This window comes from Scylla paramamosain, chromosome 40, assembly GCF_035594125.1.
Source record: "Scylla paramamosain isolate STU-SP2022 chromosome 40, ASM3559412v1, whole genome shotgun sequence".
NCBI lineage: Eukaryota > Metazoa > Arthropoda > Malacostraca > Decapoda > Portunidae > Scylla > Scylla paramamosain.
In genome coordinates, this window is record NC_087190.1 from 6,877,867 (window position 1) to 6,903,986 (window position 26,120).

Sequence of the window (26,120 nt, forward strand, 5' to 3'; positions counted from 1 at the left end):
AGCCATTCTTCTCCCAGTCGTTCCCAGCCATTCACAGCCACTCGTCTCAAATCCATTTCCAGCCACTTCTCTCAGAGCCATTCACAGCCATTCCTCTCCCAGTCATTTCCACCCACTCCTCCCACAGCTAGACCCCTCCTAGCCTCTCCCAGCCAATGCCAACCAATACTCTCCCAGCCATTTCCAGCCATTTCTCTCCCAGCCATTCCCAGCCATTCTCAGCCACTCCCTTTCCAGCTAATCCTCTCCTAGCCATTCCCAGTAATTCCCAGTTACTCCCCTCCCAGCCATTCCCAGCCACTCCTCTCCCAGCCATTCCCAGCCGCTTCTCTCCCAGCCACTCCTCTCTCAGCTATTCCCAGCCACTCCTCTCCCAGCTACCCCTCTCCTAGCCACTCCTCTCCCAGCCATTACTAGCTATTCCCAGCCACCCTTCTCTTAGCCACTCCTCTCCCAGCCATTCCCGGCCACTCTTCTTTCAACCATTCCCAGTTACTCCTCTCCCAGCCATTCTAAGCCTCTCCTCTCATAGCCATTGTTAAACACTCCTCGCCCAGTCTCTTCCAGCCACTCCTCCCCCAGCCATTCCAGCCTCTCCCAGCCAATCCCTGCCACTCCTCTCCCAGTTTCTCCCAAACACTCCAGCTTCTCCCAGCCGAACCCAACCATTCCTCTCTCAATCTCTTCCAGCCATTCCAAGCTACACCCCTCCCAGCCACTCCTCTCGCGGCCATTTTCAGCCGCTCCTATCCCAGCCATTCCCAGCTACTCCTCTCCTAGACACTTCTCTCCCAGCTATTCCCAGCCACTCTTCTCACAGCCACTTCTCTCCTAGCTACTCCTCTCCCACCCATTCCCAGCCAATCCCAGCCACTTCTCTCCCAGCAGTTTCCAGTCACTCCTCTCCCAGCCATTCCCAGCCACTCTTCTCTCAACCATTTTCAGCCATTCATAACCACTCCTCTCCCAGCCTCTCCCAGCCACCTCTCCCCCAGCCATTCCTAGCCCATCTTCTCCCAGCAATTCCCAATTACTCCTCTCCCAGCCGTTCCCAGCCTCTCCTCTCCTAGCCAATCCCAGACAGTCCTCTGGATTCCAATCCCAGCCTCTCCTCTCCCATCGAATCCCAGCCACTCCTATCCTATTCTATGGTAACCTTTCCTACTCCTAACCTACTTAAGTGAGTCCGTTTGGTGATCTTTGTAGTTTACAGGGTGGGACAACGGGTGGGGATGGCAGTTCCCCCCTGGGCAGCTCCTTCACCATACTGTGTGTTTTGTACCCACGCTTCCCTCACGCAATCTTAAAGTTCATCACGAGCACCCAACACATTTGTTGGTAAACTTGGTCTACTTCCGCATCTTCTGGTTACGTTAATTCATATTAAACATTTATCATAATATAATATATATTATTTTTTATGGCGTCCAATAATATTTATTAATATTATATTAAGTATATTCTTAGCAGATAATTTTATTTATTTATTTTTATTTTTTTTTAAGTTCTTAAGAGGGATTTGAACGCTTGCGTCCAACACTCCTCCAACACTCCAACGGTCCTCCAGACCGTCACTCTGTCCACTGGGCCATGGAAACCTCAATACACCTCAGGGTAAAGAAGATATATTTGAACACAGTATTTCCCTCCCTGTGTTCATGCCGTACCAAAAGTTCAATAAGAATAACTACTGTCGATTTTAATGTAAACATTTACATTCGCTGTGTAAACATTTACATTCACAGCGATAATAAGATAAAATTAAGTATTGTGGACTGTTGTGGGAGTAGCAATCATGGCGTGCAAACAGCAGTAGATGAGATTAAAGAGCTTGTGTGTGGAGGCGCCTGTGGGAACCCTCCCCTGTGTTGCGTGGTGACTGGCACACGTGCTTCACCACTACCACCACCACCACAACACACCACTACACCCTTAAAGCACTCGCTTGTTATTCACGCAGGATTTACCTACCAGCAGAAAGAAAGCTTCCGGCGGGGAGGGAGGGCGGCGGGGGAGGAGTTAAAGAGGAGGGGGTAGGGGGACCAGGGGAGGCCGAGGACTTGTGTGTGCTTTCATTTTTTTTTTTTTTTTCACATGTCAAACAAATATCGTTGTAAGTCACCGCCCAGCAAACCACCCCTTACAAATTCACCATCCTAGCGACAGTCTATGTGTGTGTGTGTGTGTGTGTGTGTGTGTGTGTGTGTGTAGGACAGCGGGCATTCATAATATAAATCATTATAAATACAGCAGCAGTCTGTGACAACCTCACTCATCCCTGCCGTTCTCCTCTTTCTCCTTCCTTTTGTCGCTTTTCATTCTATCTCTCCCTCCTGTACATATCTGAAGAGAGAGAGAGAGAGAGAGAGAGAGAGAGAGAGAGAGAGAGAGAGAGAGAGAGAGAGAGAGAGAGAGAGAGAGAGAGAGAGAGAGAGAGAAATTTCGTTCAGTTTGTGTCCATTCTAAGTATTATTGTTATTCTTATTAATATCATAACTACTAAAATAATAAATGTAAGAAGAATAATAATCATTATCATAAAGTGCATTGTTCTTTTTTATACCTGCAGTACAATCAAGATCCAGCGAGTCTGGTTGGATCTTGCCTATAATACGAGTAATTCATCAAACACACACACGCCCTCGGCCGCCCCTGGCCTCCATACTCCCTTCTCTTTAACTCTTTCCCCGCCACATCTTCCTCCCGGTCAGAAGCTTTCACCCTGCCGATAATTAAATCTCATGTGTAGAACAAGTGAGTGGTGGAAGGGCATTCAGCTGCCAAGAGACTGTCACCAACTTTTTTTTTAGGTGACTGTACGAGCTGGCAAGACTCGCTCCTGCGGCGCATTCAGCAGTCATTAGTTCCACCTTGACATAGTGGTGGTGTACCTCGCCCGTATCAGCACCTGGCTCTGTGTGCAGCGCGGGGAAAGGTTGAAGACCGCTGGGATAAAACAAGACGCAAGGTAAACTTCATTAAGATATGATAACCAGGATCATAAGTTTTTTTCTTTTATTTTCTTTCACATTTCAAACTATAAAAGTCTCATTCACGAAAAACTGCTCTTCACAAAGGACTGTATTCTGAAACACTTCCGCTCCGCACCTCCACTACTTTCAAAAGACTCGAGGCAGATGAAGGCACACTGGTTTTTGAGTGTTTATACAGTGCTAGTGACAGATTAACAAGATTTCTACATTATTATTAAGAGAAACAGTCTTGAGAAACAGGCTAATCATCTCTGTGGCCTTTAAAAATAGTCATGATGAGAGAGTAGAGTGTTTCTGAATATGGGCGTATTTGGTAAGTTACACGGGTTTTTAAAGATGTAGTTATGGTTCTAGTGATAGATTAACAAGATTTCTACATTATCATTAAGAGAACCCGGCTAATTATTTATGTGGCTTTTAAAAATAGTTGTGTTGAGAGAGCTGAATGCAGACCAGACACGCACAGCTTAACTACAGCGAGTCAGGAAGGAAAACAAGCTTAAAACCACGAAACAGCTGGGGAAACAAGCACCACGCCCCAAATGTCTCAAAGTAAAGACAGACACATCACGATTCACGAAAGGAAACTGCATTTCACACAGCCACGGACAGGCAAAGTTAACAAAACTGAGATAGGAAGTAAAACAAGCTTAAAATCATGAAACAGCTGAGGACACAAGCACCACGCCCCAAATGCCTCATGGTAAAGGCAACATTCTCCATTGATAGGCAGAAAAACCGCTCTTCACGCAGACACGCACCTCTAAATTTAAACAAACTTAACTCAGGAAAGAAAACAAGCTTGAAAAAAAAAAAAATGACAGTGAGGAACATAAGCACCACACCTTAAATACTTCAAAATAAATTGAACATTCTCAACTGAGAGACAGAAAAAATAAATAAATAAATAAATAAATAAAAAATATAATAATAAAAAAACCCTGATCTTTATAGACACGTACAGGTAAACTTAACTAAGGCGAGTCAGAAAGTAAAACAAGCTTAAAGAATCATATAACAGAGCCGGGGACAGAAGCACCTCACCCAAAATGCTTCAAGACAAAGGCAACATTCTCCCTTGATATACAAACAGCCTCGTCCCAACGATTCATCTAAGGATCTGTTTGTGACGCTAAATTCTCCATAGCTTTGAGTACCCCCTCCAGGACCCGCATGAGACTGGAAAAACTATCCCTCTCCATCTCTGGAACATCTTGGAGAGACGGAACAACCATATAAACAGCCTGGAGTAAGTGGTAGCAAGTCCACACCACCACAGGCACCGCGTTGAGTTGTCTTTTTTAAGTCTCCCTTCGTCTAGACCTCATTTTTTTTCTTTTCTCTAAACTGCGTGTGTTTGAAGGAGAGACTATCCTGTGTGTTCCTGAGGCTGGCGTTGATGTTAGTGGTCATTCTTCTCAATACTGAGACCACTTCCAGCTCAGATTTGGGTCGGTGAAGGACTTGGAAGGTTATATTATGGATTTTTCCTATGAATTCCGTGGTTTTTGTTAATGGGAGGGTGGTGTGCGTGCGTGAAAGAGGTGGGTAACTTAGATTTCCTTTTATTTTGGGTTTATCTTCATCGTTTTCGGTCCTTTCACTTCCTTCATTTCCCTTCTTTTCTACTCCATTGTCACTATTCACCTATTTATCAGTTCTTCCTTTTTTCCCCTTCCTATCTCCCACTTCCACATCACTCTTGCCTTTCACCTCTTCCGCTCTCTCACACAGTCTATCCATCTCTTCCACCAACACCTCCACCTGTTTCTCCTACTCCACATAATCCATCTCGCTTCTCTCCACTCTCTTCCACTCCTTCCACCCGCCCAGGAGGGAGGTGGAAGAGAGGAGGGCCTCGTGGAGGAGAGAAGTAGGGTGGTAGTGACTCCTGTATCCACTTATCCACCTTCTAAGAACCTGTAATGCATTTTCTGTCTCCTGCGATAGGCGAGTGGATGAGAGGAGAGGTGGATGAGGAAGAATAGGATGTTTTATACTTTCCATACCCTTATTGGAACTCTCAAACGCTATCTTCTTTTTGTGTTTATCGTCCTTTATTTCTGCCTCTTCTGTTTCATCAGCATCGTCTTTTCTTGTTCCTATTTGGGATTGACGTATGATTATGACGATGATAATAATAATAGTAATAATAATAATAGTAGTAGTAAAAATAATAATAATAATAATAATAATAATAATAAATAATTATTATTATTATTACTATTAGTATTATTATTATTAATATTATTAATATTTTTTCATCATTATTTGCCGTCTTGCTATATGGATACATAAATTACTTTTTTTTTTTTCATCTCTCCTGTTAATATTTAATCTCACAACCTCCTCCCCTTCCTCCTCTTCTGCTTACTACTACTATTACTACTTCTACTACTAGTGTTATACCAATGCCACCACAATGCCGGAAAAGCCACAGCTTGAAACATACCTTCAGTCATTCCACTTTCTTCTCTTCTTTCTTCAATTTGCACCTCTCCTCCTCCTCCTGCGCCTCCTGCTTTTCCTACTGTCACAGGAGCAGCAAGGGCATGGTCGAGGGTAGTGTAAAGAGCCGTGTGTTGGGCAGTAATCACCTGCTAAGGCACCTTATTGGCCCACGCAAAGAGGCTCCGCAGGGAACACTCCAGCTGGAGGAGGAGCAGTGCCAGCCCCACCCAGTGCCTGCAGGAGGGGGTGAAGGTGGTGCTGATCAGAAAGGGATCAAGGACTAACTGCAGAAGGAGGTGGTGTAGGTGGTGGTGGTGGTGTATAAAGGAAGAGATGAAGGGTAACTGCAGGAGGTAGTGACTGGAAAGGGATGGTGTGTTCTGGTGACATCAAGAAACACAGCTGCCCACACTGAACTACAGACATCTGGAATGACTTAAGTGAAGATGTGGTTATGATGTTGTGCTAATTTGCTGCCAGATGACAATTCTCCGTGAGTGCAAAATAGTGAAATGAAAGCATCAAAACATACTCCAGAACTAGGTGAAGACAACCAGGCAAACACAAAACAGGCAAACACAAAACAGGCAAACACAACCAAGCAAACACAACCAGGCAAACACAACCAGGTAAACACAAAACAGGCAAACACAGCAAGGCAAACACAACCAGGCAAACACAGCAAGGGTCATTCTACCATTACGGTCGTTTCGCTCGGAGGTAACTTACGGGTGTACTCTTACCTATATCTCTAGAAGTAGTTAACGTGATGTGATTTTTACCAAGATAGTACTAATGGCTAAAGAGGATAATGAGACTATCCAGAACATTCTGTATTCATTGGTGTTCTTGCTATTAATTGTTAAAGAGGACGTTGCAGTCATGCAAAACTTTGTGAGATTATAAGAAAAAATCAAAATATTTTAAATGGAGGTTGTAGATGAAGGTTTAAGCTTTGAAAATAAGTATAGATTTTGTCAAATACCATTTCAGTTTTTCCCACAAAAAATAATAAATGCCGTTATGGTCGTTTCAATAATTTCGTTACCGTCATTTCACTGCGATTCCCTTAAGAAATCAAACAAAAATAATGACAATAATTAAGTACCAGAACATAAATGGCTTTTTGGATCACCCTAATATACATACATACATACATATACATATAATATATATATTGTAACACCCACTCAGGGGCGTTAGACAAGGGTATTTCTTCTTGGTATATTATTACGCCAGGTTATTGAAACTCGTTGATTCTTGTGTGTGTTTACTTGTCCCATATGGTGAACGTAAGAGTGAATGTGAGGGTGAACGTGAGGGTGAACGGTCCAACTGGAGAAGGACCCTTGATTAATCTATGCAATACAAAATTAACATAAGTAACATCACAAAGTCCACATGAAGGCATTAGGGCAACACAATGAAATCACTATACACACGTGTCAAAAAAAAAGAAAAAGAAATTAACAAATACATGACAAATAAACTACTAGCTAACAAGCTATGGTGACTATCCTTACGGTGTAAAGACAGTTCTATGTCACATAAATCTCACATGAATGTTTGATTACCTAACTATGACAATTTACGTTGAAATATCACAAAAAACACAACATATATGTAACAGTTCTGGGTGTAACGTAAAGTAAATACAACAGGAGAGAATAACAAGCAACAAAGTACTACACTTTCCTGATATATTCCTAAACCTATCACAAATATAATAGAGGAACACTCACCAATCTCTGGCGCTCACAGGAAATAAATCCACAGGTTTAAATCCAACAAGGTGTGTGCGGCTGCTATACCACAGATAGACTGCCGGCTTGACCTCCCTCCCTGAGCTACCTTCCCTCGATTTACCGCTCGAGGGATTCATACACAAATGAAACACTCATTAACACTCATTATTCCTAGGTAGTTATCATATGAAACGAGCAAATACTATGAAACAAACAAATATGAAAAGAGCAATATACAGAAATAATTTGTATAGTGACTACCATCAAACACCATGCGTTACATATATATATATATATATATATATATATATATATATATATATATATATATATATATATATATATATATATATATATATATATATATATATATATATATATATATATATATATATATATATATATATATATATATATATATATATATATATATATATATATATATATATATATATATATATATATATATATATATATATATAACTACCAATTGTTTATTGATTAGGGAAACAACAGAACGCCTGACTTCTGATCTTTCTAAAATTTCTGAATGGGTCAGAGCAAACCTGATATTGTTCAATGCCTCAAAAATTTAATTCCTCCATCTATCAACTTGACACAACCTTCCAGACAACTATCCCCTCTTCATCAACGACACTCAACTGTCGCCCTCTTGTACACTGAACATCCTCAGTCTGTCCTTTACTTGTAATCTGAACTGGAAACTTCACATCTCATCTCTAGCTAAAACAGCTTCTATGAAGTTATTCATTCTGATACGTCTCCCTCCGTTTTACTCACTCCCCCAGCTGCTAACTCTGTACAAGGGCCTTATCCGTCCATGTATGGAGTATGCTTCACATATCTGGGAGGGTTTCACTCATACCACTCTTCTAGACAGGGTAAAATCAAAAGCTTTTCATCTCATCAACTCCTCTCCTCTTACTGACTGTGTTCAACCTCTCTCTCATTGCCGTAATGTTGCATCTTTAGCTGTCTTCTACCACTATTTTCATGCTAACTGCTCTTCTGATCTTGCTAACTACATGCCTCCCTTCCTCCCGTGGCCTCGCTGCACGAAACTCTTCTTTCTCTCATCCCTGTTCTGTCCACATCTAATGCAAGAGTTAACCAGCATTCTCAATTATTCATCCCTTTCTCTGGTAATTTCTGGAACTCCCTGCCTGCTTCTGTATTTTCACCTTCCCATGACTTGAATTCTGTTGTTTGGAAGCTTGATATTATCATCTTTAAGAGGAAGGGTTAACTCATAATGCCCATCCTTCAGCAGATGTACTCCTTCTTCCATCTTACTCACAAACCTTTTATCTTCATATGATAATGGATTGTCACCTGACTTTCCATCACCGAAGTCAAATTCAAACATATCCCTCACATGAAAAGGATTAATCATCTCTGGTTTTAGTAGGAACCACTAAGAAATTAATGCTCTTTTCTTCATTAATTTCTACTTCTTGTGTCACTGTTCTGCAGACTACCATTGTATCCTCCACTGGACTTGTATGAGGAGAGATTCTATCAATGATCCCCCAACATAGCTCTGTCCTACATGCATAGGGATGCTTCTTACTATCACCTGCTATTTGCTCTTCTGCCATAATGGCTTCTGCACAATCAAGAACAATGAGGAGTCATATGTCAACATTTGGGTCATATTTCATTAGTTTGTCAGAGATCGCCTTCAAGTGGGTCCAGTTACAAGCAGTCTTGGGCCTTGGCATCTGACTTTATCTAGCTGAAATGTTTTCTGTTGAATGTGCTGAAGTGATTGATATTTCCACTTCTTCATTATTACCTCTCACTTTAAGTCCATGAACTTTATAGAATCAGTGATTTGTTTTCCACTTATTGTGTGAATATTAAGTGACATTGGTGGGCTGCTGACTTCCAATTTATCCAGTGTACTTTCCTTGATGAATGAAGCATCAGACTGCTCATCCAGCAATCCATGCACTAAAATTTTATTCTATTCATTATTAACATGATGTAACCATACAGGAACTGTCATGGTGTGCATGTCATGTGTCACTGATTCTGTCAATTTGACCTTATTTGCTACTACTACTGTGGATTTGTTATCACTTTTAGGCTGAGTTGCTTGTTCTGGCACCCTTTGGCTCTCAGTTCTCGTCATGTCACCATTGTGAAGAGCTGTGGGATGGTATCTCTGACATACTTTACATAATTTCCTTCTTCTACAATTTTTCCCTTTCTGACCCACTTTTAAACACCCTGTACATAACCATCTTTCTTTAGCAAATGTGTACCTGGTATTACTATCAAGTTTGGCAAATTCCTTGCAATCTTGTTGGCTTGTACGAGTACATTCAATTTACTTTGGAATGAACACATTGGTTTTTCTTCAATTGATATAGCCATGAAAGTTCTGCTCCCTCTATTCTTTGTCATGGTGTTTGATTCCCTTGGTTTCCATTTGGCTGCTTGTTTCAGTTTTGTTCCAGTTATTTACTTCCCTATTTACTGAATCCCAGGAAACAAAGGGATTGCTTGCTCCTTTCGCTTCCTTCTGGGTAAATTTACATAACATTTCAAAGGGTGTTTGGTGCTCATCATCACTACTAGGAATGCTGCTGTTACTGTTAGTGTCGAGATACTCGTATGTCATCACTTGTTTTCTCCAGTCATGAACCATATGATCAGGGAGTTTGATTAGTACCTTTCTCTGCTCCCTAGGGTCGTCCAGAAATTACAAGTGAGAAGAGTGTTTTATTGCAGCTAGACAGCACTTCAAAAAATCCAAGAATACTGTTAAGGCCAGACCATTATGCTTAGAGACTGGTGGCCAATTCATTAACTTTCTTGTGTAAGCATCAGCTATGATACTTTTGTTTCCAAATCTCTTCCTAAAAATTTTATTTGCCTGCCCATAGTCAGCATCAGTTAAGGTACATTAACATTTTAATAGCATCCTTTGCTTCACCAGTTGTATACTTGTTTAAGTAGGCGATTCTATCAATATTACTAGAAGTTCTAGATTCTACATAAGTTTCAATGTTTATTTGTCTAATATTTTTATTTGTCTAATTTCTTTTATTTGTCTAATCTTTGTAGCTGCACCAGCAGGTCTTCATTAGCTCTTAGGTAATCCATTTTACTGATTGCACACATCATCGTAGGGTCGAGGAAAGGCAGCTCTCTCTTTCTCTCTCTCTCTCTCTCTCTCTCTCTCTCTCTCTCTCTCTCTCTCTCTCTCTCTCTCTCTCTCTCTCTCTCTCTCTCTCTCTCTCTCTCTCTCTCTCACACACACATTTTCTAACATTTATTGATGAGGTAGGCATGACTGTAACAAATGCGAACAAGTTCTTAGTCTAAATTTCCTATAAAATAACATTATGTACTGATATGAAACTTTCAACATATTACAGTATTCATTAACAATACATGCAATCAACTTGGCAATATGACAATCAATTTTTACTACAAAATTAAAAGTATTTACCTCGGTTACCTTCCTGCTCATCTTTGTCTGAGCGCAACTTGGCCGTGAATGACCAGTGTTCCCAGATTTGTCCCGAAATTATCGTACACACCCATAAAAATTATCGTATTTTGTGCTAGATTATCATACACCAAGATTCACCTATTTTTTCTCAGTTCTGCAAAATATCACAAAATATACCATTGGAACACTAGACACCAATAATTTTTTTGTTAGGCATTTGATATAAGTTCTGAGAAGCATTGCATGTTACGAGACGCTATCATATACTCACCATTTTGTAGGTCAATGGCTGAGTCACCGTGGATTTTTGGAGAGTTTGGGTCACTTTCTACACCAGTTGGATATAGCCCTTGGGAAGTGATGCTCCTTATCATGATTCTGGATGGCTGGGATGAGGTGCACTTACGGTTTCCTTTGCTTGTTACAGATTGTTTTGCTAAAAAAATGTCTCTTACTGATTCTGTTTTGAGTTTGTTTCTGTCTTCAGTTCTCATTCTGTTTATGTCCCAAAAACATCTTTTGCAATCTGCATTTATATGGGGCAATGAAAGGCATGCTAGCGCAAAGGCAGACACTCACTTGCACTTAGAGCATCCCTCACTATCCAGAATCAGCCTTATCTCACCCCAAAACAAATCAGGAGCTTTATCTTTTATTTTTCCATTTCCTTCCCCCCACTCATGATGTTTTCTGGGAGATCTTCAAACTCAAGCTTCCTCCATTCGTCATCCAGTTGCTGCAGTGTGGCATCATCTCCACCAATTATGTGTGGAAGATGAACTGCCTGAGTAACCAGACTAGATTCGTTTACTTCTTTCTTACCCAGGACGTAGGCTGGCTCCAAGATTGACAGTATTGAGAGAACTGGGTCCTCAAAATCAAGTCTCTTCTTGATCTGTTCTGCAGCTGTGACAAGGAAAGATCTGCATCTCTTCTGGAATTCAGTCATTTCGTCTCTATCCTTATACAGATCAGGAGTACTCGTTACTCTTTCAGGCACAGAAGCTCCTAAGTAAGTAAGTCCATTCACGCTTATTTCTTGGTTCATTATTACCGAGCGGTTGCTTCATCACACTGTCTCTCTTCATGAACGTCAACAGTATATCCTTGTACAGACTACAAACTTGACTATGACGTGCATTTATCACAACTCTTTCACTTTGAAAATGAAGGTTAAAGTGGGTGAATCTGGGCAACACTGATTCAAGGAACAAATAATATAGTCTAACAAAAGGAATATGCAATAGTTCATAAGCATTCTTTAGTGCGTGTGAATAGCTCTTACTCTGCTGATTGTGTAAGTCTGTGAAAAAGAGCTGCAGAGCACCCCATTGTTCCAGCATCCTCTTGATGACAGCACTGTAGGAGAGCCATCTACACACACACACACACACACACACACACACACACACACACACACACACACACACACATATAAAAAGAAAATCCATAATCACACATAGGATAACAACAACAAAGAAACAATAAAACAACAGAAATAAGTAAAAAAAACATCCCCTTTTAATGATTTACAGGGAACCACCACCACCACCACCACCAGCACCAGCACATACAGCAGGGGTTCTCAAAGTGGTCAATATCGATCCTCAGGGGTTGATGGGACCATCCAAGGGGTCAATGAATAATTAGGGTGTTGAAAGGGGGTCAATGAATAACCAAGAAGATCAAAAGTGGGTCAATGAATAACCAGGGGGTTAAAGGGGGTTAATGAATAATCAGTGGGTCAAAATGGGGTCAATGAATAATTAGGGGGTCAAAAGGAGGTCAATGAATAACCAAGGGATCGATGAATATTTACTGCTGGGGTCTAAGGGACCGTTGAAACCTCTCATTAGAAATTCTCAAAAATAATTTGCAAAAATCTGAAGAATACCAGACATAATTATTACTATTATTTTTAATTATAATAATTTCTTGAATTCAAACTATAGGTCAAATTGTCAGTGAATCTTCAGAAATTTCAGCAGTGCTGGCAACACTACCTTCAACCAATCCCTCCCCCTCATTGTGTCTCCCAGCTCTACTGTCTGTACTAGGGTCTGTACAGGATGCATTCTTGTCTCTGTCCCGTACTGAGCCAGTGAACGTATCCCCCCACCCCACCCCACCCCACCCCGCCTATGTCTCTCTCGCTGTCTCGCACACATTAGTTCAGCGCACGCTCAGCTCCCGTAAGTGTGGTCCGCGAACTGATTATTGTGACGCATTGAAAACTGTGTGTAACAAACACAATGGCTGTCGTTGCTGCTGAGAAGAAATGGCGTCAGTATTCTCAGAAATATTTGAAATATGGATTCATTACTTCATTAACCAATGACACCATGCCATTGTGTCACTTGTGTGAAAAGACTTTCAGTAATGATGCCATGAAGCCTGCAAAGATGAAGCACCACCTTGAAACGGTTCACTGTGATAAGAAAAACAAAGACCTTGACTATTTCAAGACACTGAAAGAAAACTCAAAAGTCGATCAAATATCAAGACTTTTTTCAAAGCACCCGTCAGTGGTGATACTGAAGGAGGTTTAAGAGCTTCATATAACATCTCCCTCATGAAAGCAAAGAAAGGAAAGGCACACACTATTGGTGAGGGTATCATAATCCCAGCTATTAAAGTTATAGAAAGTGTTATGAAGAAAAATTCTCACTCTGTTCTTAAAGATTTGCCATTAAGTAACAGTACAGTGCAAAGAAGAATTGATGAAGTGAGTGACTGTGAATGGCTGGGAATGGATGGGAGAGGAGTGGCTGTGAATGGCTGGAAAAGGATTGGCTGTGAATGGCTGGGAAAGGAGTAGCTGGGAATAGCTGGGAGAGGAGTGGCTTGGAAAGGGGTGGCTAGGAATTGCTGGGCGAGGAGTGGCTGGCAATGGCAGGGAGAGGCTGGGATGGGAGTGGCTAGGAATGGTTGGGGGAAAAGTGACTGTGAATGGCAGGGAAAGGAGTGGCTGGGAATGGCTGGAAGAGGAGAGGCTAAAAATGGCTGCGAGAAGAGTGACTGGAAGTGGCTGGGAGAGGAGCCATTCCTCTCCAAGCCATTCCTATAACCACTCCTCTCCCACCCATTCCTAGCCACTCCTCTCCCAGTCATTCCCAGCCATTCCATTCCCAACCACTCCTCCCCCAGCCATTCCCAGACACAGCCCTCCCAGCAATTACCAGCCATTCCTCTCTCAACCATTACCAGTTACTCCTCTCCCAGTCAATTCCAGACACTCCCCTAACAGCCATTCCCAGCCACTCCTCTCCCAGTCTCTCCCAGCTACTTCTCCCTCAGCCATTCCCAGCAACTCCTTCCCTAGTCATTCCCAGCCACTCCTTTCCCAGCCACTTCTCTCCCAGCCACTAATCCCCCAGTTATTCCCAGCTACTCATCCCCCAGTCATTCCCAGCCATTCCTTTCCCAGCCACTTCTCTCCCAGCCACTAATCTGTCAGTCATTCCCAGCTACTCATCCCCCAGTCATTCACAGCCATTCCTTTCCCAGCCACTAATCTGTCAGTCATTTACAGCTACTCATCCCCCAGTCATTCCCAGCCATTCCTTTCCCAGCCACTTCTCTCCCAGCCACTCCTCCGCCAGCCATTCCCAGACACTGTCCTCCCAGCCGTTACCAGCCATTCCTCTCCCAACCATTACCAGATACTCCTCTCGCAGCCAATTCCAGACACTCCCCTAACAGCCATTCCCAGCCACTCCTCTCCCAGCCATTCCTAACCAATGCCCTCACAGTCTCTCCCATCCCCATCTCCCCCAGCCATTTCCACCCACTGCCCTCCCTGCCTCTCAAAGCCACTCCTACCCCGGACACACAAAGGTGATCCTCCCCATCAATTTTCAACCACACCCCTCCCAGCCTCTCCCAGCCATACAAAGCCATTCACAGCCACTTCTCTCCCAGCCTCTTCTCCCCCCACCTTTTCCCAGGCTCTCCCAGCCATTCCCAGCCTCTCCTAGCCACTCCCAGCTTCTCTCCCAGCTATTCCCAGCCATTCCCATCTCAGCCATTCCCAGCCACTCAAGATTCAGCTATTCCCAGTCACTCCTCTCCCAGACATTCCCAGCTACACCCCTTTCAGCTATTCCCAAGTACTAATCTCCCAGCTATTCCCAGCCATTCCCCGCCACTCCTTTCCCAGTCATTCCAAGCCACTCTTCTCCCAGCTATTTCCAGCCATTCACAGCCACTCCTCTCCCGGTCTATCCCAGCTCCTTCACCCCCAGTCATTCTCAGCCAGTCCCCTCCCAGCCTCTCCTCCCCCAGCCATCCCCAGCCGCTCCATTCCCAGCCACTCCTCCCACAGCCATTCCCAGCCTCTCCCAGTCGCTCCTCTCCCAGCCATTCCTTGTTACTCCTCTTCCAGCCAATGCCAGCCATTCCTCTCACAGCCATTCCCAGCCACTCCTCTCCCAGCCATTGCTAACCACTCCTCTCCCAGACACTTCTACTCCAGCCATTCCCAGCCACTCCCCTCCCTGCCCCTCCCAGCCATTCTTCCCCCAACCATTCCCAGCCTCTCTTAGCCACTCCTCTCCCAACCATTCCCAGCCACTCCTTTCCCAGCCATTCATAGCCAATCCCAGCCACTACTTTCCCAGCCATTCCCAGTTACTTATCTCCCCGGCAGTCCTCTCCCATGCAGTCATTCCCAGCAACACATCTCCCAGCCTCTTCGAGCCAATCCCAGCCATTCCCAGCCACTCCTCTCCCAGCCATTCCTCTCCCAGCTATTGCCAGCCATCCCTCTACTAGCCATTCCTCTTTCAGCTATTCGCTGTTACACCTGTCCCAGCTATTCCCAGCATTCCTAGCTGCTCCTCCTCCAGCCATTCCCAGACTCTGCTCCCTCAGCCATTCCCAGCCACTCCTCTCCCAGTCGTTCCCAGCCATTCACAGCCACTCGTCTCAAATCCATTTCCAGCCACTTCTCTCAGAGCCATTCACAGCCATTCCTCTCCCAGTCATTTCCACCCACTCCTCCCACAGCTAGACCCCTCCTAGCCTCTCCCAGCCAATGACAACCAATACTCTCCCAGCCATTTCCAGGCTTTTCTCTCCCAGCCATTTCCAGCCATTCTCAGCCACTCCCCTTCCAGCTAATCCTCTCCTAGCCATTCCCAGCAATTCCCAGTTACTCCCCTCCCAGCCATTCCCAGCCACTCCTCTCCCAGCCATTCCCAGCCGCTTCTCTCCCAGCCACTCCTCTCTCAGCTATTCCCAGCCACTCCTCTCCCAGCTACCCCTCTCCTAGCCATTCCTCTCCCAGCCATTACTAGCTAACCCTCTCCTAGCCACTCCTCTTCCAGTCATTCCCAGCCACTCCTCTCTCAGCTATTCCCAGCCACTCCTCTCCCAGCCATTCACAGACACTTCTATCCCAGCCATTCTTAGCCACTCGCAGCAACTCCTCTCCCTGCCATTCCCAGCCACCCTTCTCTTAGCCACTCCTCTCCCAGCCATTCCCGGCCACTCCTCTTTCAACCATTCCCAGTTACTCCTCTCCCAGCCATTCTCAGCCTCTCCTCTCATAGCCATTGATAAACACTCCTCGCCCAGTCTCTCCCAGCCACTCCTCCCCCAGCCATTCCAGCCTCTCCCAGCCAATCCCTGCCACTCCTCTCCCAGTTTCTCCCAGGCACTCCAGCTTCTCCCAGCCGAACCCAACCATTCCTCTCTCAATCTCTTCCAGCCATTCCAAGCTACACCCCTCCCAGCCACTCCTCTCGCGGCCATTTTCAGCCGCTCCTATCCCAGCCATTCCCAGCTACTCCTCTCCTAGACACTTCTCTCCCAGCTATTCCCAGCCACTCTTCTCACAGCCACTTCTCTCCTAGCTACTCCTCTCCCACCCATTCCCAGCCAATCCCAGCCACTTCTCTCCCAGCCATTCCCAATTACTCCTCTCCCAGCCGTTCCCAGCCTCTCCTCTCCTAGCCAATCCCAGACAGTCCTCTGCATTCCAATCCCAGCCTCTCCTCTCCCATCGAATCCCAGCCACTCCTATCCTATTCTATGGTAACCTTTCCTACTCCTAACCTACTTGAGTGAGTCCGTTTGGTGATCTTTGTAGTTTACAGGGTGGGACAACGGGTGGGGATGGCAGTTCCCCCCTGGGCAGCTCCTTCACCATACTGTGTGTTTTGTACCCACGCTTCCCTCACGCAATCTTAAAGTTCATCACGAGCACCCAACACATTTGTTGGTAAACTTGGTCTACTTCCGCATCTTCTGGTTACGTTAATTCATATTAAACATTTATCATAATATAATATATATTATTTTTTTTATGGCGTCCAATAATATTTATTAATATTATATTAAGTATATTCTTAGCAGATAATTTTATTTATTTATTTTTATCATTATTTTTTGTTTTAAGTTCTTAAGAGGGATTTGAACGCTTGCGTCCAACACTCAAGGTCCTCGAGACCGTCACTCTGTCCACTGGGCCATGGGAACCTCAACACACCTCAGGGTAAAGAAGATATATTTGAACACAGTATTTCCCTCCCTGTGTTCATGCCGTACCAAAAGTTCAATAAGAATAACTACTGTCGATTTTAATGTAAACATTTACATTCACAACGATAATAAGATAAAATTAAGTATTGTGGACTGTTGTGGGAGTAGCAATCATGGCGTGCAAACAGCAGTAGATGAGATTAAGGAGCTTGTGTGTGGAGCCGCCTGTGGGAACCCTCCCCTGTGTTGCGTGGTGACTGGCACACGTGCTTCACCACTACCACCACCACCACAACACACCACTACACCCTTAAAGCACTCGCTTGTTATTCACGCAGGATTTACCTACCAGCAGAAAGAAAGCTTCCGGCGGGGAGGGAGGGCGGCGGGGGAGGAGTTAAAGAGGAGGGGGTAGGGGGACCAGGGGAGGCCGAGGACTTGTGTGTGCTTTCATTTTTTTTTTTTTTTCACATGTCAAACAAATATCGTTGTAAGTCACCGCCCAGCAAACCACCCCTTACAAATTCACCATCCTAGCGACAGTCTATGTGTGTGTGTGTGTGTGTGTGTGTGTGTGTGTGTGTGTGTAGGACAGCGGGCATTCATAATATAAATCATTATAAATACAGCAGCAGTCTGTGACAACCTCACTCATCCCTGCCGTTCTCCTCTTTCTCCTTCCTTTTGTCGCTTTTCATTCTATCTCTCCCTCCTGTACATATCTGAAGAGAGAGAGAGAGAGAGAGAGAGAGAGAGAGAGAGAGAGAGAGAGAGAGAGAGAGAGAGAGAGAGAGAGAGAGAAATTTCGTTCAGTTTGTGTCCATTCTAAGTATTATTGTTATTCTTATTAATATCATAACTACTAAAATAATAAATGTAAGCAGAATAATAATCATTATCATAAAGTGCATTGTTCTTTTTTATACCTGCAGTACAATCAAGATCCAGCGAGTCTGGTTGGATCTTGCCTACAATAATTCATCAAATACACACGCCCTCTGCCCCCCCTGGCCCCCCTACTCCCTTCACTTTAACTCTTTCCCCGCCACATCTTCCTCCCGGTCAGAAGCTTTCACCCTGCCGATAATTAAATCTCATGTGTAGAACGAGTGGTGGAAGGGCATTCAGCTGCCAAGAGACTGTCACCAACTTTTTTTAGGTGACTATATGAGCTGGCAAGACTCGCTCCTGCGGCGCATTCAGCAGTCATTAGTTCCACCTTGACATAGTGGTGGTGTACCTCGCCCGTATCAGCACCTGGCTCTGTGTGCAGCGCGGGGAAAGGTTGAAGACCGCTGGGATAAAACAAGACGCAAGGTAAACTTCATTAAGATATGATAACCAGGATCATAAGTTTTTTTCTTTTATTTTCTTTCACATTTCAAACTATAAAAGTCTCATTCACGAAAAACTGCTCTTCACAAAGGACTGTATTCTGAAACACTTCCGCTCCGCACCTCCACTACTTTCAAAAGACTCGAGGCAGATGAAGGCACACTGGTTTTTGAGTGTTTATACAGTGCTAGTGACAGATTAACAAGATTTCTACATTATTATTAAGAGAAACAGTCTTGAGAAACCGGCTAATCATCTCTGTGGCCTTTAAAAATAGTCATGATGAGAGAGTAGAGTGTTTCTGAATATTTAGTAAGTTACATGGTTTTTTAAAGATGTAGTTATGGTTCTAGTGACAGATTAACAAGACTTTTACTTTATCATTAAAAGAAACTGTTTTGAGAACCCGGCTAATTATTTATGTGGCTTTTAAAAATTGTTGTGGTGAGAGAGCTGAATGTGGGCCAGACACGCACAGCTTATCTTAACTACAGCGAGTCAGGAAGGAAAACAAACTTAAAACCACGAAACAACTTAGGACACAAGCAACACACCCCAAATGTCTCAAAGCAAAGACAGACACATCAGGGTTCACGAAAGAAAACTGCTTTTCATACAGCCACGGACAGGCAAAGTTAACAAAACTAAGCCAGGAAGTAAAACAAGCTTAAAATCATGAAACAGCTGAGGACACAAGCACCACGCCCCAAATGCCTCAAGATAAAGGCAACATTCTCCACTGATAGACAGAAAAACTGTTCTTCACACAAACACGCAACTCTAAACTAAACTAACTAAGTCAAGAAAGAAAACAAGCTTGAACAAATAAAAGAGAGGAACATAAACACTACACCCCAAATACTACAAAATAAATTCAACATTCTTAATTGATAGAAAAAAAAAAAAATAATAAAAAAAGCCCTGCTCTTTTCAGACACGTAAAGATAAACTTAACTAAGGCGAGTCAGAAAGTAAAACAAGCTTAAAGAATCATATAACAGAATGCCTCAAGATAACCAAAATGCTTCAAGATAAAAGCAACATTCTCTCTTGATAGACAAACAGCCTCAACCCAATGATTTATCTATGGGTCTGTGTGTGACGCTAAATTCTCCATAGTTTTGAGTACCCCCTTCAGGACTCGCATGAGACTGGAAAAACTCTCTCCTCATCTCCGGAACATCGTGGAGAGACAGCCTGGAGTGAGAGGTAGCAAGTCCACACCACCACAGGCACCGCATTGAGTTGTGTTTTGTAAGTCTCCCTTCGTGTAGCCCTCATTTTTCTTTTCTCTAAACTGTGTGTGTTTGAAGGAGAGACTATCCTATGTGTTCCTGAGGCTGTCGTTGATGTTAGTGGTCATTCTTCGCGATACTGAGACCACTTCCAGCTCAGATTTGTGTCTGTGAAGGACTTGGAAGGTTAAATTATGTATTTTTGCTATCAATTCCGTGGTTTTTGTTAATGGGATGATGGTGTGCGTGAAAGAGGTGGTAACTTAGATTTTCTCTTATTTTGGGTTTGTCTTCTTTGTTTTCTGTCCTTTCACTTCCTTCATTTCCTTTCTTTTCTACTCCATTCTCACTATCCACCTCTTTATCAGTTCTTCCTTTATTTCCCTTCCTATCTCCCGCTTCTAACTCCTCATTACTCTTGCCTTTGTCCTCTTCCGCTCTTTCATACAGTCTATCCATCTCTTCCACCAACACCTCCACCTGTTTCTCCCACTCCACATAATCCATCTCACTTCTCTCCACTCTCTTCCACTCCTTCCACCCATCCAGGAGGGGGAGGAGAGGAGGGCCGCGTGGAGGAGAGAGATAGGGTGGTAGTGACTCCTGTATCCACTTATCCACTTTCTAAGAACCTGCAATGCATTTTCTGTCTCCTGCGATTGGAGAGTAGATGAGATGAGAGGTGGATGAGGAAGAATAGGATGTTTTATAGTTTCCATACCCTTATTGGAACTCTCAAACGCTATCTCGGGGTTGGTACAACAGTTTCTACCACTACACTTACCACTACTGTCTCTATGTATCACACTATCATGGTTTTCATTTTTACGTATTAGGATTAGTAAAGAGACAAAGATGGCAGCGGATGGTGACACACTCCCCGGGTCTGCCTCGCCGTGACTCACTCTGTCTCACTCTCAGCCCCTGGGAGAAGTTCAGGAGATCGAATAAAGCCTCTGTTATCTCCCTGCCTAGTATTGGAAGTACCTTGTTATATTCACCATCCTTGTGCTCTTCCTCCTTGTTATACTCACCATCCCTGTTTTCCTCCTCCTCCTTGGTGATGGTGGTGGCGGCGGTGGTGGTGATGGGTGATGGTTGGTACCAGTCTTTTGTTTCCTGTTCAGGCTTCAATTCATCTTCTCTCTTTCCTCTTCTTTTGTGTTTATGGTCCTTTATTTCTGCCTCTTCTGTTTCATCAGCATCGTCTTTTCTTGTTCCTTTTTGGAATTAACATATAATAATGATGATGATGATGATGATGATGGTGATGATGATGATGATGATGATGATGATGATGATGATGATAATAATAATAATTATTATTATTTAATCATTATTTGGCGACCTGCTATATGGATACATAGATTACTATTTGTTCCCCTTCTTTTTCATCTCTATCTCCTGTTTATTTTTAATCTCACAACCTTCTCCTCCTCCTCCTCCTCTTCCTGCTACTGCTACTACTACTACTACTACTACTACTACTACTACTACTACTACTACTACTATTGTTGCTACTACCATTACCACCACAATACCAGAAAAGCCATAACTTGAAACATACCTTCAATCATTTCATTTTCTTCTCATCGTTCTTCTATTTGTACCCTTCCTCCACCTCCTCCTCCTTCTGCGCCTCCTGCTCCTCCTCCAGCCACACGAGCATCAAAGGCGTAGTCGAGGGTGGTGTAGAGAGCTGTGTGTTGGGCAGTGAGCACCCGCGAAGACACCTCATTGATCCACGCAAAGAGGCACCGCAGGGAACACTCCAGCTGGGGGAGGAGCAGCGCCAGACCCACCCAGTGCCTGCAGGAAGGGGTGACGGTGGTGCTGATCAGAAAGGGATCAAGGAATAACTGCAGAAGGAGGTGGTGGTGGTGCTGGTGTATAAAGAAAGGGATGAAGGGTAAGTACAGGAGGTAGTGACTGGAAAGGGATGGCGTGTTCTGGTGACATCAAGAAACACAGCTGCCCACACTGAACTACAGACATCTGGAATGACTTAAGTGAAGATGTGGTTACGATGTTGTGCTAGTTTGCTCTTAGATGACAATACTCTATAAGTGCAAAATAGTGAAATGAAAGCATCAAAACATATTCCAGAACTAGGTAAAGACAACCAGGCAAACACAACCAGGCAAACACAACCAGGCAAACACAACCAGGCAAACACAACCAGGCAAACACAACCAGGCAAACACAACCAGGCAAACACAACTAGGTAAACACAACCAGGCAAACACAACCAGGCAAACACAACCAGGCAAACACAACTAGGTAAACACAACCAGGCAAACACAACCAGGCAAACACAACCAGGCAAACACAACTAGACAAACAACCAGGCAAACACAACTAGGTAAACACAACCAGGCAAACACAATTAGACAAACACAACCAGGCAAACACAACTAGACAAACACAACCAGGCAAACACAACTAAACAAACACAACTAGGTAAACACAACTAGGTAAACGCAACTAGGTAAACACAAATAGACAAACACAACTAGGTAAGCACAACTAGACAAACACAACTAGGTAAACGCAACTAGTTAAACACAACTAGGCAAACACAACTAGTAAATACAGCAACACCTCATCAACCCCTCCATCCTACACACACACACACACACACACACACACACACACACACACACACCTGCCTTCCAGGATCCTCCTCCACACAGGTTTCATCACCACAGGCACCAAACCACTCATCTCCACCACCTTCTCCACCACTGCACAAGACGGCCACACCTCCCTCTCCTCCATCTCCACTCCTACACCCTGGAAAGAGAAAAATGTCTATAACAAAGTGTTTCATCTTCTTGTTCCTTTGGTGGAAGTTATTGGTGTTTTAAAGGTGTTTTCATGATTCTAGTGACAGTTTAACAAGCTGTAGTGGAAGTACCGGGCTTTTCAAGGGTGTTTTCAGGATTCTGGTGACAGTTTAACAGGCTGGAGTGGAAGTTGCTTGTGTTTTCAAAGGTGTTTTCATAATTCTACTGGTATCATAACAGGCTCTAGTGAAATTTACTGGGGTTTTCAGATATTTCCATGACCAATGATAGTTTGAGAACAACTCTATCATCATCAAGAACAAGTACCCCTTTGAAAGCAGTCCTGGTGAGAGATGAAAGTGTTTAAAAAGAATATCTCAAGGTAACACAGCCACCTGATTCTATTTCATGATTACTATTATTCTGTTTATTTATTTATTTATTGTAATATTAGGTACAATAACACTATGTAACAGTTTTTGTCTCGACAAGCAAGTGTTATTTTCCAACTCTTTTCATTGCAAAACAATAGGATATGTCCATTATTCCTTTCAAACTTTGCTTTTGTGTTTTTTTTTTATGATTTTTTGCCTCATAATAGCTAAATTTCACCATTTTCCTGTTACTGTCAAAGATAAATTATTTGTTCTTCTCTTGATGAATTGACCACATACATAGCAGAATGTATCTGGAAAATGATTGCAGCCTCTTGATGCCATTTCACTTCTTGTGATGTGTCTTCTCAGGCAGCCAAAGCAGAACTGATTGGTGGTATGCAAGCCCCTACTTTTATATTGTCAAACAGTACTCTAGAATATTCTTAGTGTTTCTAGAATGTGTTCCAGAATGTTCTCAATCTTTCTAAAATATTCTTGAACCTACTTTACAATATTTTGAATCATTCTAGAAAATTCTTGTAGATTCTAGAAAATCCTTGATACTTCAACATATTTCTACAGTATTCTAGAAAGTTCTAGAATATTATGGAAATGTTTACATTGAATAGGATGTTCTAAAATGTTCTAAAAACTTACAAAAGTGTCTGGTAGAATATTCTGGAAGATTTGAAATCTTTGAAATGTAAGCAAATTCTTCTAAATATGAAAAATTTCTTGATAAATCTGGTCAGTTCAGGAATGATCTTATTAAAATTGAAAATCTTTAGAACACTTTATAGTTTCATTGTTATTTGCAACATTTCAAAAGCAATTAGATAAGCAATTGCAATTTTGCAAATGTCTTTACCTGACATAAAAACCAATAGTAACCCATACTATAATGAAATAAGGCAAAAATGTAAATCCATTGTTCTAACCACAAAAAACAAAGTTTTACGATCAAAATAACTTTTTCTATTTTACTTAGGTGGAAATAACTTAAAAATTATGGTTTCGGGCTAACAAAAAGACAAAAGTGAAATTTTGTTACATAGTGTATTCCTTTCCTTCAGCTGATGCACACTCCTTGTCTCTGTCACCTCCTCTGTGATGTGTGTCTGTGTGTCTGTGTGCCTCACTGCCTCACCCCTAGTGCAGCACAGTGAGTATCCATATCATTTGTGTGCTCATTGTTTATCACAGTTTTTCAGTGATTAGTTCCTTCACTGCTTCACATCACTGCCATTACCACTGCTGCTACTGCTACTGTCACTACTTTTTTTTTTTTTTATGTAGGAAGAACACTGGCAAAGAGCAACAAAAATCCAATTAAAAAAAATATGCCCACTGAAATGCCAGTTCCATAAAAGGGTCAAAGCAGTGGTCAAAAATTGGTGAATAGGTGTCTTGAAACCTCCCTCTTAAAGAAATTCAAGTCATAGGAAGGTGTAAATACAGAAGCAGGCATGGAGTTAGCAAGATCAGAAGAGCAGTTAACATGAAAATAGCGGTAGAAGACAGCTAGATATGCAACATTGCGGCGGTGAGAGAGAGGCTGAAGACAGTCAGTTAGAGGAGAGGAGTTGATGAGACGAAACGCTTTTGATTCCACCCTGTCTAGAACAGCAGTATGAGTGAAACCCCCCAGACATGTGAAACATACTCCATACATGGACGGATAAGGCCCTTGTACAGAGTTAGCAGCTGGGGGGTGAGAAAAACTGGCGGAGACGTCTCACAACACCTAACTTCATAGAAACTGTTTTAGCTAGAGATGAGATGTGAAGTTTCCAGTTCAGATTATAAGTAAAGGACAGACCGAGGATGTTCAATGTAGAAGAGGGGGACAGTTGAGTGTCATTGAAGAAGAGGGGATAGTTGTCTGGAAGGTTGTGTCGAGTTGATAGATGGAGAAATTGAGTTTTTGAGGCATTGAACAATACCAAGTTTGCTCTGCCCCAATCAGAAATTTTAGAAAGATCAGAAGTCAAGCGTTCTGTGGCGTTCCTGCGTGATATATTTGCCTCCTGAAGGGTTGGACGTCTATGAAAAGACGTGGAAAAGTGCAGGTTGGTATCATCAGCGTAGGAGTGGATAGGACAAGAAGTTTGGTTTAGAAGATCATTAATGAATAATAAGAAGAGAGTGGGTGACAGGACAGAACCCTGAGGAACACCACTGTTAATAGATTTAGGAGAAGAACAGTGACCGTCTACCACAGCAGCAATAGAACGGTCAGAAAGGAAACTTGAGATGAAGTTACAGAGAGAAGGATAGAAACCGTAGGAGGGTAGTTTGGAAATCAAAGCTTTGTGCCAGACTCTATCAAAAGCTTTTGATATGTCCAAGGCAACAGCAAAAGTTTCACCAAAATCTCTAAAAGAAGATGACCAAGACTCAGTAAGGAAAGCCAGAAGATCACCAGTAGAGCGGCCTTGACGGAACCCATACTGGCGATCAGATAGAAGGTTGTGAAGTGATAGATGTTTAATAATCTTCCTGTTAAGGATAGATTCAAAAACTTTAGATAGGCAGGAAATTAAAGCAATAGGACGGTAGTTTGAGGGATTAGAGCGGTCACCCTTTTTAGGAACAGGTTGAATGAAGGCAAACTTCCAGCAAGAAGGAAAGGTAGATGTTGACAGACAGAGCTGAAAGAGTTTGACTAGGCAAGGTGCAAGCACGGAGGCACAGTTTCGGAGAACAATAGGAGGGACCCCATCAGGTCCATAAGCCTTCCAAGGGTTTAGGCCAGCGAGGGCATGGAAAACATCATTGCGAAGAATTTTAATACGTGGCATGAAGTAGTCAGAGGGTGGAGGAGAGGGAGGAACAAGCCCAGAATCATCCAAAATAGAATTTTAACAAAGGTTTGAGCGAAAAGTTCAGCTTTAGAAATATATGTGATAGCAGTGGTGCTATCTGGTTGAAAGAAGCAAAGTTATTGGAGATATTTTTGGCTAGATGCCAGAAATCATGAGGGGAGTTAGATCTTGAAAAGTTTTGACATTTTCTGTTAATGAAGGAGTTATTGGCTAGTTGGAGAACAGACTTGGCATGGTTCCGGGCAGAAATATAAAGTGCATGAGATTCTGGTGATGGAAGGCTTAAGTACCTTTTGTGGGCCACCTCTCTATCATGTATAGCACGAGAATAAGCTGTGTTAAACCAAGGTTTAGAAGGTTTAGGACGAGAAAAAGAGTGAGGAATGTACGCCTCAATGCCAGACAC

The 26,120-nt window shown here is 43.0% G+C and overlaps 2 protein-coding genes and 1 long non-coding RNA gene across 3 annotated transcripts; 1 reads left to right on the forward strand and 2 right to left on the reverse strand.

Moving 5' to 3' along the window:
* Positions 1–2,641: 2,641 nt before the first annotated feature.
* LOC135092592 (uncharacterized) lies at positions 2,642–7,257 on the reverse strand. The gene is made up of 3 exons (XR_010262936.1): positions 7,187–7,257; positions 5,446–5,678; positions 2,642–5,095 (listed from the first exon to the last, which is right to left on the reverse strand). It is a non-coding gene; the product is annotated as an uncharacterized LOC135092592 (long non-coding RNA).
* Positions 7,258–11,803: 4,546 nt separating this feature from the next.
* Positions 11,804–15,446, forward strand: LOC135092604 (uncharacterized). Its single transcript, XM_063991210.1, has 6 exons — positions 11,804–11,855; positions 12,626–12,816; positions 13,766–14,074; positions 14,221–14,510; positions 14,621–14,782; positions 14,903–15,446. Exons 1-6 carry the CDS (start codon positions 11,804–11,806, stop codon positions 15,444–15,446), a joined length of 1,548 nt encoding a protein of 515 aa, XP_063847280.1.
* Positions 15,447–16,025: 579 nt separating this feature from the next.
* On the reverse strand, positions 16,026–16,427 carry LOC135092605 (uncharacterized). The gene has a single exon (XM_063991211.1). The coding sequence runs from the start codon at positions 16,425–16,427 to the stop codon at positions 16,026–16,028; it is 402 nt and encodes a 133-aa protein (XP_063847281.1).
* Between the last annotated feature and the right edge of the window lie 9,693 nt (positions 16,428–26,120).

Excerpts from the sequence above, each read along its gene's own strand:
- LOC135092604 (XM_063991210.1), top strand. The coding sequence starts at position 11,804 with ATGACGTGCATTTATCACAACTCTTTCACTTTGAAAATGAAGGTTAAA. Across the intron at positions 14,075-14,220 it reads TCCCAGCTACTCATCCCCCA|TCATTCCCAGCCATTCCTTT; the intron begins GTCATTCCCAGC and ends CTCATCCCCCAG. Across the intron at positions 14,511-14,620 it reads CCTACCCCGGACACACAAAG|GCTCTCCCAGCCATTCCCAG; the intron begins GTGATCCTCCCC and ends ACCTTTTCCCAG.
- LOC135092605 (XM_063991211.1), bottom strand. The coding sequence starts at position 16,427 with ATGGCCGCGAGAGGAGTGGCTGGGAGGGGTGTAGCTTGGAATGGCTGG.